Raw genomic sequence first — 15,210 nt, 5'->3', positions numbered from 1 at the left:
TGAAATTGCAGTTAATGAAGAGACTAGCAATACCACTATTGCTATCTCTGGTAACATTGGTACAATTATCTTTCACTCACCACACCAATGCCTTCAAATGCGAATATAGCTGTCCCAAAAAACATGGCGAAAGATTTCCAATCACCCACTTTTCGCAGATCAGTGGTATGCGAAATATGCTGCACAATTAAGAATTACATATTAGATTTAATGCATAAAGTATAATTATCACCACATTCACTAAATGCCAGGCAATTCATATTCAAGATTAAATTCAGAAAATGAAGATGAAGGGCAGCTATAGGCCGACAGATGTAGTACAAAAACAAAAAAAATATTGATATAAAAATAGGAAGAGGGTGGTTAAGATAAATATAGGGCCATTAGAGAACAAGGTTGGCAAATTAATAACAGCATATGAAAGAAAAGATATGTTGAATATTTTTTTCCAACGGTCTTCACATGGAAGACATTGCTAACACACCCACGATATCAGAGTACTAATTCTAAAAAACATGAGAACTTGCACAAATCCCATTTACAAGGAACAAAGTATTAGAGAAACTCAGGAGGCTAAAGGTAGACAAATTGACAGGATTTGAAAGGACCCATGTGTTAAATGTTTTCACATTTGCTAAAGGTTTAAGATGATAAAAGATATGTATATTGCCACAAGATGCCCTTAAAGATTCAGAATGATACAGCCGGGAAACAGGCCCTTTGGCCCAACTTGCCCACACCGGCCAACATGTCCCAGATACACTAATCCCACCTGCCAGCGTTTGGTCCATATCCCTCCAAACCTGTCCTCTACTTGCCTAACTGTTTCTTGAACGTTAGGATAATCCCAGCCTCAACTACGTCCTCTGGCAGCTTGAACTTACTGACCACCCTCTGTGTGAAAAGGTTACTCCTCAGATTCCCATTAAATCTTTTCCCCTTCACCTTAAACCTATGCCCTCTGGTCCTTGATTCACCTACTCTAGGCAAGAGACTCTACCCGATCTATGCCTCTCATGATTTTATACACCTCTATAAGATCATCCCTCATCCTCCTGCACTCCAAGGAATAGGGTCCCAGCCTCCTCAACCTCTCCCTATAGCTCAGACCCTGGCAACATCCTCAAATATCTTCTCTGTACCCTTTCCAGCTTGACATTGACCCATTTTGGGACATGGTGCCCAAAACTGAAGACAATACTCTAAATGCAGCCTCACCAACATCTTATACAACTGCAACATGACCTCCCAACTAGTATACTCAATACTCTGTGCCCTTGTTCATAAAAGAAAGGCAGGAAGCAGGGAACTATAAATCAGATAGTTTAACAGCTACCATTCCTAAGTTGGAATCAATAATCGGAGGAAATAATCATGTAGTAAAGTTGAACATAATTAAACTGAGTCAATGGTTTATTGAAAAGTTAATATTGTGGCGGTACCCGGGGATTAGGCCACTCCCTGGATCATTCCCCTCGGCACGGGTTGGACAGGGCTGGGGGAGGGACTGTTGCTACGAGGTTTGCCCGAAGGGACTAGTTAGAGAACTCGTGCGTTAGACTGAAGAGAGAGTGGATGTTCTGTTGCTGGATTAAATTACTGTTAATACTTACCTGGCGTCTTGCCTTATACCGACCGCGTCCAGACCCACTACAATATATTTAATCCTATTTTTTGAAGCTATAACGGAGAGTTAATGGAAGGGAACCTGGAGATGCAGTTGTTTAGATTTCAAGTCATTTAACAAAGTGTCACACCTTGGCGTATTAATTAAAAGCCCCATAGTATTAGAGGAAGTGTTTGAATGAAATTAAAAGTGAAACTGAAATGTGAAACAGGGCTGGAATAAACTGATCCTTTTTCAAACTGTTTTATGTGCTTCATTGCAATACTTATTCAAGTATACAAGGGTCTTGACTTTGGGACTTTTTTACTTCTGGGAGAGTTTACAGCAGAGGGATAGTTACAAGATAAGGTGCTGTTCATTTAACATTAAGGTACATGGACATTTATTTACAGAAGGTGGCGATTTTCTGCCCTGACAGGTAGGCCATTAGAGAACACGGTTGGTGAATTAATAAAGCATATGACAGGAAAGTAAGATATGTTGAATAATTTTTTTTCCAACAGTCCTTTATCATATCATATATATACAGCCGGAAACAGGCCTTTTCGGCCCACCAAGTCCGTGCCGCCCAGCGATCCCCGTACATTAACACTATCCTACACCCACTAGGGACAATTTTTACATTTACCCAGCCAATTAACCTACATACCTGTACGTCTTTGGAGTGTGGGAGGAAACCGAAGATCTCGGAGAAAACCCACGCAGGTCACGGGGAGAACGTACAAACTCCTTACAGTGCAGCACCCGTAGTCAGGATCGAACCTGAGTCTCCGGCGCTGCATTCGCTGTAAAGCAGCAACTCTACCGCTGCGCTACCGCTTTACGTGGAAGACATTGCTAACACCCACAATATCTCACTCTCGTCAGTGTTAAATTCCATTTGCCACTCCTTGGCCCACCTTCTCAACAGATTCAAATACTGTCCTAAGTGTGGATATCCTTCCTCACAATCAACCTCACCACTAATTTTGGTGCCATCTGCAAATTTACGAACAATTTTAACTACTTCGTTATGGGTAGGAAGGAACTGCAGATGCTGGTTTAAACCAAAGTTAACTACATTAACAATTTGAGTGGCAAATAGTGGATCCAGCAATGGCCCCGTGGGATATCAGGTCATAAGGCCTGCTATCAGAAAAACAATGCTTGACAACTACCCTTTGACTCCTTTCTCCAAGTCAATTTGAATCAAATTGGCTAGTCACCTTAGATTCTATGTGATCTAACCTTCCAAACCAACCTATCTTGAAGGGTACACTTTTGGCCCACTATGTTCATGCCGATCATGATGCCGTTAAACTAATATCCACATATCTCCATTCCCTATATACACCCATGTGTCTAACTAAAAGCTTAAATGCCACTATCATATCTGCCTTCAGCACTTCCCCTGGCAGCATATAATCCTCATGATTTGATATTAAATAAAAATTTAAAAAATGCATTATATACTTTTATCAACTCTCCCCTCAACCTCAGACTTTCCCGAAAAAAATCTAAATTTGTCTAACCTTATAGCTAATACAACTTTAATCGAGGCAGCATACTGGTAAACCTCTTCTCCATCCGCTCCAAAACCTCCACATCTATCCTGTAATGGGGTGACTAAAACCGCACACAATATTCCAAATGTTGCCTAACAAAACTCCTATAAAGTAACAACATGACTTCCTGAATACTGAATGCTCGAGGGATGAAGGATACCATACGCCTTCTGTAGTTGCGACTTCAGGAAACTATGTACATGGACCCCAGGATCCCTCTGTAGATCAATGATGTTAAGGATCTTGCCATTAACTGTATACTTTCCCTTACATTTGACCTCCAAAAGTGCAACACATCACATCTGCCATTTCTCCACTCATTTAGTTTAGTAATACAGCGCTGAAACAGGCCCTTCAGCCCACCGAGTCTGCAGCGACCAACAATCCCCACACTTTAACACTATCCTAAACACACTAGGGACAATTTACACTTACACCAAACCAATTTACCTACATACATGGACGTCTTTGGAGTGTGGGAGGAAACCGAAGATCTCAGAGAAAACCCACGCGGTCATGAGGAGAACGTACAAACACCATACAGACAGCCCCCATAGTTGGGATCAAACCCAGATCTGGCGCTGCAAGGCAGCAACTCTATCGCTGCGCCACCATGCTGTCCCAACTCCCCGTGTGCCACCCCTCATATATTATTGACCCAAGGTTTCAATGCCTTACTGTTCACTCAATACAGTTAAAATAAATTGCATTTCTGAGAAATTAACTATACAAGATAAACTCAACAGAAATATACTAGATCATGAATCAACAAAACTTGTCATTAAGCAATGAAACCAAACTATTCAAAGTTTGCATCTTTGGCCAAAGTAATTTATATTGAAGTGCACTCAAATCCAAAATGTAAAATAGTGTAGTTGATACACAATGCAATAGTAAGATGGTTTTTGGTCATGGTCTCAATTTCAAGAGACAACCAATGAAAATAAAAAACAGATTTGTACAAATATAAGGTAAACCTACTATGGCAACTTTATAAAACATTAAAATTTCATGTGAAATTTGATAATCAGATGCTTATGATTTTTACCACCTAGTTTTATAAAGTAATTTTTGGACACTTAAAACTGTGTTATTTTAAAACCATGACAAAGTTAAAATTAAGTCACATGCCGTAAAAAAAAATTCAGATTACTTACAGCAAAGAGGTGGATAAAAATCAAAATAAGGCTCACAAGCATAGCTAAATTGGCGAGCATTGACAAAGGAGTCAGGTACTTCAGGTTTTGAATGAAGACCAACAGAATGATGAATGGCAGAAAGCTAAGTATGTATAGACGGCTGTCCATACTTCCATGTACAACTGTTGAGATGTTCTGACTGCAGTCATTATTTGTAATATTTGCTGCATCCACAACCTAGAGCACAAAAAAAAGTTAGACTTCATAATCAGGCAAACATTCAATGGATATTTGTTCACACATCTCCAGAGCAGAGAAGACATATTTATAGACAATAGACAATAAGTGCAGGAGTAGGCCATTCGAGCCATTCAATGTGATCATGGCTGATCATTCTCAATCAGTACCCCGTTCCTGCCTTCTCCCCATACCCCCTGACTCCGCTATCCTTAAGAGCTCTATCCAGCTCTCTCTTGAATGCATTCAGAGAATTGGCCTCCACTGCCTTCTGAGGCAGAGAATTCCACAGATTCACAACTCTCTGACTGAAAAAGTTTTTCCTCATCTCCGATCTAAATGGCCTACCCCTTATTCTTAAACTATGGCCCCTGGTTCCGGACTCCGCCAACATTGGGGAACCCCCAACATTCCTGCCTCTAACGTGTCAAACCCCTTAATAATCTTATACGTTTCGATAAGATCCCCTCTCATCCTAAATTCCAGTGTATACAAGCCTAGTCGCTCCAGTCTTTCAACATATGACAGTCCCGCCATTCCGGGAATTAACCTAGTAAACCTATGCTGCACGCCCTCAATAGCAAGAATATCCTTCCTCAAATTTGGAGACCAAAACTGCATACAGTACTCCAGGTGCGGTCTCACTAGGGCCCTGTACAACTGCAGAAGGACCTCTTTGCTCCTATACTCAACTCCTCTTGTTATGAAGGCCAACATTCCATTGGCTTTCTTCACTGCCTGCTCTACCTGAATGTTTACTTTCAGTGACTGATGCACTAGGACACCCAGATCTCGTTGTACGTCCCCTTTTCCTAACTTGACACCATTCAGATAATAATCTGCCTTCCTATTCTTACCACCAAAGTGGATAACCTCACACTTATCCACATTAAACTGCATCTGCCATGCATCCGCCCACTCACACAACCTGTCCAAGTCACCCTGCAACCTCATAGCATCATTTGTCATGGTAATGTGAATTTTGTGGCCAAGAATCAGGACCACAGAGTTGCTACATAAGGGACACAAGAGCGCATCACCGTTCTCAACCCACCCAGCCCCCTTGCAGGCACCTCCTGCCCCATCTTCGAAAAAGTTTACATTTTCCATTCTTGCAGTATTAGCTCGTTCTGAACTCAAAATCGGAAGGCAACCAAATTATCCCTAATCCAAAGGGACACCCCAAGGAAGCTTCAACTATAATACATCTTTGCTGTTGTAATCTAATTCTCTCAAAGAAAGCCAAGTAGTTTTCGCCTCATTGTTCGCTCCACCAGCATGTCACCTCTCAATGACTTGATCTCAAAGGAAACCCAAATCCCTTTGATCATCCACATCATCCAAACTGTCAGCATCTAAAATAAGACACAAAGTGCTGGAATAACTCAGCGAGTCAGTCAGCATCCATGGAGAACATGGGCCACGTTATCCAGGAATGCTGCCCGAGCCATCGAGTTGCTCCAGTACTGTCTTTTCATGTAAACCAGCATCTGCAGTTATTTGTTTCTACATTCAGTATCCAAACTAAACATTCTCTCTTAATCTCTCCCCCACCCCTTCAAGCATTTCAATCTTGGGACTACTACTCTTGCAACTCCCTGTTCTGATCTTTCATCCCCATCAATTGCTAACCTTATTATGGCGCTTTTCCCATGCAAATTCAGGACTTGCAACATCTGTCCTTCCATCTTTTCCCTTCCCAGCATACAGAAACTCAAATAGAGCTTCAAGATGAAGCAGCAATTCACTTGTACAACTTCCAATCTTGTGCACAACATTCAATCCTCTCAATAATGGTCGCCTCTACATTGAAGAAACTAAACCACGATTGGGTGACCACTTTCAGCCTGCATAACTGCCTTCGAAAAATCCATATACTACTTCCACTGGTTGTCCTCTTCTAGTCTACAGGTCACAGAGAGGGCATGGGTACGGAAGCAGGAATCGCCATGTAAACAGCAAGGAGAACCATTAGTTGCTGTTTTTATAGCTATGAAAGTTAAGCGATTTCATAAAACAATATCAGAGCTTTGAAGACCCATAACAGTATTTGAGGAGATTAAATGTTAAGAGGTAACATTCAACCTCTTAAATGTTAACACATTGGTGATCTGTTACCATGCAAGTTAACAGTTCACCAACTTAAACGTTCAGTAATTCAAAAGACAATTATGCAGTGAGTTGAGAGAAACAATGCAATAGTAACCTATAAAATGGATTTAGAAAATATCTTTAAATAGATGCACAAATCAGGCATGTGAATGAGGTAAAAAGAGGAAAAGAGCTGAGCGCTTGTACGAGGCGTACAGCTGGGGTCAAAAAATTAGAATTTAAAAAAAAATGTGCATACAAAAATTACCAGTTTCAAACCTCTTTTAGTGCATTTCAAAGTAAAACGAACATTACACAATAATGTGAATATGTCACTGTATACTAATAACATTTTTATTATTTTAATTAATTTCGTATTTTAATATAATCTTGCACTTAAATTTAATATTTCCTCATTACATTTCCACCACTGATTTTCTGGCACTCGATTCCAGAGCTTTGCTGGTTTATCCAGCCGGCCAAGGAAGTTAGCTATGGGGATAGATGTGCTGGCTCCAGCTGGGCTGGAGTTCCAGCGCCACGGCCACAGGTTGCAAATTCAACCTGCCAATCGGCCGTGGAAGTCCCAATGAGGTCAAGATTGGCTGCCTTGCCCAGCCCAGGTGCCACATTTTCGGGGAGACTTCCAGGGCGGGGGGAATTCAAGTGGGCTCTCGTAATTTTGACCGGAATTTAGCGGCTATTTCTCACAGAACCCCTAGCGACCTCTAGCGGAACCCTAGTGTTTATTTTCTTTTTTTCCTTTTATTTTTCGATTCGATTTCTCCGTTGGTAAACGCAATTTTGGCAAAGTGAAAAACGCAGAAATCATGCAAAAAGCGTGGAAAATTGATTTTAAAAACGCGGAAATCCGCAGAAACTTCACATGCCTGACAAATGCAGGATGATTGCACTGACTGGAAAGCATCTATACTGCTCAACAGTTTTTGTGCTACGGTAAATGTGACTTCATGCAATATTCTTAGTATTTAAAGTGACACCTACCTGTTTAATGTTGTCAGCCAGAAAGACAAAGTAAACACAGCAAAAGCCAAGCTGAGTTAGAATCAAAAAGAACTCCACGAAACACCTGCCAGGTAATGCAAACAACAGTAACATTCAGCTGTTTTGGCATTTTGCACTCAGTGAATATGCACACACTATAATAGAGGCTACCTACTTACCACTTCCCACCTCTTGCCCATACAAAAGCGTGTTAATACCTCAGTCCCCAACTTTTTGGTAGCGTGGGAAATTGAAAAAAGACAGCAGTGGAGAATAAATGCTTTCGGGGGAGGCGGGAAAGCAGGCAGAAAAAATAGTATCCAAGGAGTAGAGGATTAAGTGGGAATAATGCAAGAGCATTTTTAAGCAATAAGCAGAAAACTTGAGGCTTAGAAATACAAGCAATTTTGCACCAAATTGTGCTTCAAAGTTTCAGGGACTTAAATTTAACTCTATATTGGGGTGGTGCCTGTGTGGAGCTTGCACGTTGCTTTGATGATGCCACGGATCTCTTCTAGATGCTCCACCTCTTCTCACATCAAGGATATGCAGACAAATTAATTGGCTATTATAAATTATCCCATAATGTAGGTAACTGGCAAAAGAATTTGAGGTCTGATGGGCACGAGAGAGAGAATGTGCAGGTCTCACAGGGGGTGAAAAATAGGACAGATAGGAGTCCTCTACTGGGATCTGGCATGGACCCGACAGGCTGAATGGCTTCTATCCACTTCTTAAAAATTACAACCAAGTACATAACTTTCCGATCAAGCTTTTGTCAGCGCCACAGCACAAACATGCCGAATTCCCTCGCAGTTAAGGTGGGAAAACGGAATGAAAAATCTGGCACAGCAAACCTAATCGAATCATTAGAATGGGTAGGAATGCCTTGCAAAAGCAAGGGGAACTATACTTTGTTGGACTACTTAAAATTGTGATGATAATTTTAATCTTAATTTTAAATATTGCCTAATTTACGGTTTTGTAATAATTTAAATCTTAGTTGGTTAATAGGTTTTGGAATACCTCTGAATCTCAGACCTTCTGGCCCACCTATGCAAGTGTATTACTGGAGACAAGAAACTGCAGATGCTGGAATCTTGAGCAAAACACAAAGTGCTGGAGGAACAAGGGGGTCAGGAAGCATCTGGCGAGGGAATGAGCAGGTGATGTTTCGGGTCAGGATCTCTTTTCAGACTGTATTATTTGCAGCCCCTTGATATTTAAAACTGAAACAGGATTTCAAGAATCAGCACAAGCAAATCAGCACTTATACCAAGTGCCAGGAGCAAAGGTAGACAGTTTGATGCTGCTAAAGATAATCCAACTTTGTATTTGAATGCTGTCACTTGTTTTGTATTGTGTGATTTTATTTTACAAACAAATCTCAATGACAGATGCAAATACCTTCCAAAAGTTGAATTCTTCCGGAGCCATGGGCTGGAGGACTCTTCTAAACTGCATTGCACAACATTTCCATAATCCAGAAAAGGTTTGTGTAATCTAAATACATTGACGAACAATACATGGAGAAAAGTCAGTTTCCAAATACATACACATTCCTCATACAATTGCAACAGAAACCATTTTTCATTTAATACAATCTAGAAAAGGCACCTCCAATAACTATGCTTTCCGCGTGCGCAAACTGCAAGCAATTTACATCTTAGTAAAAAGAGAATAATTCATGCAACTTTACCAGAACTTTTAAAATATAAAGTCATTCAGAAAAACAAAGCCATTCCAAATAATTCCCCAGGTAGCAATTAAAAGAATTATTAGTAGGATGCCTTTGTAAAGACTTTAGAAAAACTATACATGGCTTGAAATGATGGTCACACATGAGAACAATGACTAAGAATAAAGGTACTAGGCATCTCATATTAGTGAAAGTGAAATTTAACATTGTCTTAAGTTGGAATACATCTTACTGAATCATGTGAGATATGAAATTAGAAGTCAAAGACTTGGTATGGAAAGATGGAATATAGTCAAAAATGGAACATAGTGTAGCAAAGTGTGGAGATGGAATATAGTGTAGCAAAATGTGGAGTCATGCATTTTGGTAGTAGGAATAAACGCTTAGACTATCTTTTCTAAATCAGGAGGAATCCAGAAATCGGAGGTGGAAAGGGACTTGGGAGTGCTGGTGCAGGATTCCCAAAAAGTTAATCTGCAAGTCAAATAGGTTGTAAAGAAGGCAAACGCAATGCTAGCATTCATTTCAAGGCTATTATACAAAAACAGGGATGTAATGCTGAGGCTCTATAAGGCGCTGGTCAGGCCACATTTGGAGTATTGTGAGCAGTTTTTGGCACATGTGAGGAAGGATGTGCTGGCCCTGGGGAGGGTCCAGAGGAGGTTTACAAGAATTAGCCCAGGAGCTCTGGCGCTGTAAGGCAGTAATTCTACCGCTACGCCTCTGTGCCCTCTAGTATTTTATTTTTCCACCATGGGGGGAAAAAGGTCCCGTATACCCTATTTGTGCCTCTCATACCTTCACATAATTCTATCAGGTCTCTCCTCAACCTCCAGCAAAAACAATCCAAGTTCAACCTCGACTTATAGCTAAAACCCTCTAATCCAGGCAGCATTCTGGCAAGCCTCTTCTGCACCCTCTCCAAAGCCTCCACATCCTACCTGTAATGGAGCAACTAGAACCACATACAATACTCCAAATGTGGCCCAGCTTTTAAAAGCTGTGTCAAGACTTCCTGACTCCAATACACTATGCCCCGACAACGAAGACAAACGTACCATTCACTTTCTTTACCACACTATATACTTGTGTTGTCACTTTTAAAATGCTAGTCTCTTGCCCACGAGACCCATATCCCATGAAAGAAAAACAAGCAGTGGGCAATTAGCTAAAGGAGCTGAAACATCTCCATATTACTTAACAGGATTAATATCACCAGACCAACAGAGACAGGATCAGGGGAAATCAAGATTTGCCATTCAACTAGATCAGTGGCTATGTATTCAGCTGCAAGTGGCTCACCTTACCTCCGATCGACAAGACAAACATGTATCACCCTATTAAAAAATGAACTCAGTTCATTTGTAATCATTAACTCGCCAAAACCATGTTTCAATTAAATTAAGGTAGTCCTTTTATGGATCACCAATTCAAAAGCATGACAATTCAGAAACATTCTCACAATAGGAGAACCTTAATATAAAATGACAAACTTACTTAATACATAGATAGCGACTGCATTTGACCAGCATTTGCATACAGTGCACAGCCAACACTCCCATGACAACCATGCTGATTGGACCGAGCTGTGGACCAACAGAAAAGGGAATTAAAACAAATTACACACCAGTCTGCTTGCTTATGCCATGAGAAGTGCAATGTTGTTACGGATACATCTGTTTAAACCCTCAGGCAAATAACTTTAGTTTTCACGCAGCTAAGGGGCAACATAATTGACGAGCAACAGACTTAAAATAGGATCTATACATCGGGCTTGGACTGACACAGGGATGGCAGTGCTAAAGTGCCAATCATTACCATTTCCTGCAAGCCTTAAATAACACCATTCCATCCTTTACAATTCAAGTGAGTTTGTTATGGATCTACATTCACCTGGATGGATTCAGTGCAACAATAAAAATGCTAAAAGATACATTGGTAAAATACCAATTGTAAATAACAAGGAAGGTCGGCTTTTGAATGATATTGAGTGATCAGGTTTACAAGAATGATCCCAGGAATGTGTAGGAAAGAACTGTAGATGCTGGTTTAAATCGAAAATGGACACAAAATGCTGGAGTAACTCAGCGAGTCAGGCAACATCTCGGGAGAGAAGGAATGGGTAGGTTAACCTATGATGAGGGTTTGTCAGCACTGGGTCTGTACTCGCTGGAGTTTAGAAGAATGAGGGGGGACCTCATTGACACATACAGAATAGTGAAAGGCTTGGGTAGAGTGGATGTGGAGAGGATGTTTCCACTAGTGGGAGAGTCTAGGACTAGAGGTCATAGTCTCAGAATTAAAGGATGTTCTTTTAGGAAGGAGATGAGGAGCAATTTCTTTAGTCAGAGGATGGTGAATCTGTGGAATTCTTTGCCACAGAAGGCTGTGGAGGCCAAGTTAGTGGGTATTTTTAAGGCAGAGATAGATAGATTCTTGACTAGTACAGGTGTCAGAGGTTATGGGGAGAAGGCAGGAGAATGGGGTTAGGAGGTAGATTAGCCGTGATTGAATGGAGTAGACTTGATGGGCCAAATGGCCTAATTCTACTCCTATCACTTATTACCCTGATCTTGTCCAAATTAGACCATTTACTTATTAGAAGGGACTGGATAGGTTGGGTTTATTTTCCTTGGAGTAAAGGCTGAGGGGTAACCAGATGAATGTAAGCAGGATAGATTTTGTTGATAGCAAGAATCTTTATCCCTGGATGGAGGTGTCAAAAACAAGAGGGCATAGATTTAAGGTGAGAGATAGAACACTTAGGTTTCTTCCTCCCCATAAACAGTGTGGTTGGAATCAGGCATTGTCTGAGGTGGTGATGGAAGTAGATAATCTCATAATATTTAAGCAACATCAAGTCAAACACTTGAATCGCCCAGGGGATAAAAGGCTAGAAAGCTTTTGACGGAGTGACTGATGATTTTGTTTTTCTTATGATTGGTGATTCGATCAGAGCTTAGGAACTGTTCCACAACTAAAAAACATAAATACAAGATGGCCACAAACTAATCACGAAGGGAACAGTGGTTAGACTTTAGAACATAAACAGGAGCTGGAGAAGACCAATCGGCCAGCAATACTGCTCCGCTGTTTAATGACTGATCCAAAACCTTTTTTTTTTAGTACATCTCTACTCCCTTGTTGATCCAATATCTGTAAATCTCTGGTTTCAATATATCTAATGACTCCATAGGTTTTATGGTTGTTTTGAACAGAAATAAGTCTGGACCTTGGGGGAAGGAACGAAGTTGGAGAAGGCACATTACAATGTTATTAGATAGGAGCTAGGGAGAATAAATTGGGTGCAGGTGTTATTGGATAAGTCAGCTTCAGACATGCAGGAGTCATTTAAAGGCCAGTTAATCAAAGTTCAGGATGGGCATGTTCCAGTAGGAGGAGGGATAAGGATGGCAAACTAAGGGGACCCAGGATGACCAAAGCATTTATAAGTTTGGTCAAAAAGAAAAAGGAAAAGGAAATGTATGTAAGGTTGAAGAAGATAAAAGCAGACCAGGCCTTTGTAGACGACAAAGCAAGAAAGAACTAAAGTGGGCAATTTAGAAGGGCCACGATATGGCTTTGGCAAACCAGATTATATAAAATCCCAATGCTTGTCATATGTACACTAAAAACAAAAGGGTATCCAGGGAGAAGGTAGGACCACTGATGGACAAAGGAGGGAATTTGTGCTTGGATTCAGAAGATTTAGGCGAGGTACTAAACGAGTAATTTGCATCTGCTGCTCCTCAGGAGAGAATGAAGGTGGATAAATCCCAGGGTCGCTTGGGATTCACACCAGGATATAAAGAAAGGCATGAAATGAGATTGCATGAACTTCAAATAAGCAGAATCCAGCAACAAACTGGCTGAATTACCATGCTAAGGAAATGAAAACCAAATTATCAAGGAGTGCTTTGTTCTTTATTATGTTGAACTGCCATCTTAAAAGATGGAGGGAATATTCCTGTCACCAACCCATTTTCCTATAATATATTGTTCTCTTCAAAATTGTGGAGAACTAAAGACACTTGGAACTAAATAAGACAATTAGAACAAGTAGTGGGCCTAAACAAGGTGGCACAGTGACACAGCGGTAGAGTTGCTGCCTTACAGCGTCAGAGACCCAGTTCAATTCTGACTACGGGTGCTGTCTGTACGGAATTTGTACGTTCTCCCCATGACCCGAGTGGTTTTTTTCTGGGTGCTCCAGTTTCCTCCCACACTGCAAATAGGTTTGTAAGTTAATTGGCTTCGGTATAATTGTAAATAGCCCCCAAGTGTGTGTTTAAGATAGTGTGTGGGGATTGCTGGTCAGCCGAAGGGCCTGTTCCCACACTGCATCTCTAAACTAAGCCAAAAAACAAATGAAGGGAAAACAAAATTATGTTGTTTCTTCACTCCACCCTTCCCCCAAAGCAAGGTGTGGCGATGCTGAAAACCAAATCAGAGGTCAACATTGCTTTAAATTTTGTATTAAATACTCACCCGCACTCAGTGACAAATATTCACTAAAATTAACCACTCTTCTTCAATCAAATAAACAATGCAAATACAATGATAAAGAAATTCAATGGGTTCAGCTAGTTTTCCAAAGGAAAATGATGGAACCAAAGAAGTTTAAAGGTCTTTATCAGTTTGTCACATGCACCACCCGCCTGGGAAAGACACTGGATAAATGCTATGGTTCAGTCCCAGATGCACACAGATCCATCGCTCTTCCCCCCCCCCCAGGCTCTGCTGACCACCACACCATTCTGCTTGCACCAGCCTACTCATCGGTCGTAAGGAGGACAGAGAAGGTAATTAAAACCATCAAACAGTGGACCAATGACAGCATTGACAGGCTACAGGGATGCTTTGAAGACACTGACTGGGATAACCTCATAGCCCCGTCCAGCAGCATCAATGAGCAAGAGGACACAGTTTCATCATACATCTCCTTCTGTGTGGCCAATATTATTCCCACCAAAAAGGTTACAATCTTCCCCAACAATAAACCGTGTGTGACTAAAGAACTCAAGGAAATCCTCAATAAGAAAAAGAGAGTCTTCTTCACCGACTCTGAGACTGAGAAAAAGGAGGTTAACAAAGAAGTCAAGAGTGCCAAAAAAACCGCTAAACTGAAATACAAAGTCAAAGTGGAGCAAACATTCACGCGAGGGAACTTCCGCTCAGCTTGGCAGGATCACAAGAACATGGCAGCTGTGAATACGGCTTTTACCACCGGCAAGCTTATTCAGGTTGCAGGCAGCAGCCCAGCATCGCTACCTGATGACCTCAATTCCTTCTACACAAGATTCGAGACAGACAACAGCACCCAGTGAGATGCACCATCTCTGCACTCAAACCTTGAGACTCTGCCCTCACCATTAACATAGAGGATATGGTAAGAGCCTTCAAAAAGACCAAAGCGAACTCAGCACCTGGGCCAGACAACATCAGTGGCCGTACCCTGAAGTGCTGTGCTGAGCAGCTAGGGGGCGTGTTCCAGAGCTCCATGGCCAGCGGCAGAGTGTCCCAGCTGTGGGAACACTCCGGTTATTCCCATACCAAAAAAGGGCATCATCAAGGTACTGAATAACCTCAGGCGTGTGGCTCTCACCTCTCTTGTGATTAAGGCTATGGAGAGGGTCATCAAAAACCAAATCATTAAGGCAGTAGACTCACAGATGGACCTCTGTTCTCAGGCCCCTCACAGCACCACAGCTCAGCTCTTCATGAGTTTGTGGAGTGGTGCGACAACCCCTGTCTTGAACTAAATGCAAACAAGACCAAGGAGATGGTAGTGATCTTCTCCAACAAGCAGAGGGAACTGGCCGCGGCAGTCATCACCACTATCCAAGGGAAGCCTGTGGAGATTGTTGA

At 41.4% G+C, this 15,210-nt stretch overlaps 1 protein-coding gene across 1 annotated transcript in view; it reads right to left on the bottom strand.

The window, feature by feature from the left end:
• The window catches only part of slc36a1 (solute carrier family 36 member 1), a 47,313-nt gene that overhangs the window by 19,274 nt on the left and 12,829 nt on the right, over positions 1 to 15,210 (bottom strand). Inside the window, exons 4-8 of the mRNA XM_078411751.1 lie at positions 10,840 to 10,928; positions 9,051 to 9,146; positions 7,644 to 7,728; positions 4,329 to 4,547; positions 81 to 179 (exon numbers count right to left, since the gene is read on the bottom strand). Coding sequence (XP_078267877.1) covers positions 81 to 179; positions 4,329 to 4,547; positions 7,644 to 7,728; positions 9,051 to 9,146; positions 10,840 to 10,928 — 588 coding nt within the window. The remainder of the gene's footprint in view (positions 1 to 80; positions 180 to 4,328; positions 4,548 to 7,643; positions 7,729 to 9,050; positions 9,147 to 10,839; positions 10,929 to 15,210) is intronic.

This window comes from Rhinoraja longicauda, chromosome 14 (genome assembly GCF_053455715.1).
Source record: "Rhinoraja longicauda isolate Sanriku21f chromosome 14, sRhiLon1.1, whole genome shotgun sequence".
Classification (NCBI taxonomy): domain Eukaryota; kingdom Metazoa; phylum Chordata; class Chondrichthyes; order Rajiformes; family Arhynchobatidae; genus Rhinoraja; species Rhinoraja longicauda.
Note: the sequence above shows the minus strand (reverse complement) of the source record. Positions and strands in the feature narration are given on the sequence as shown.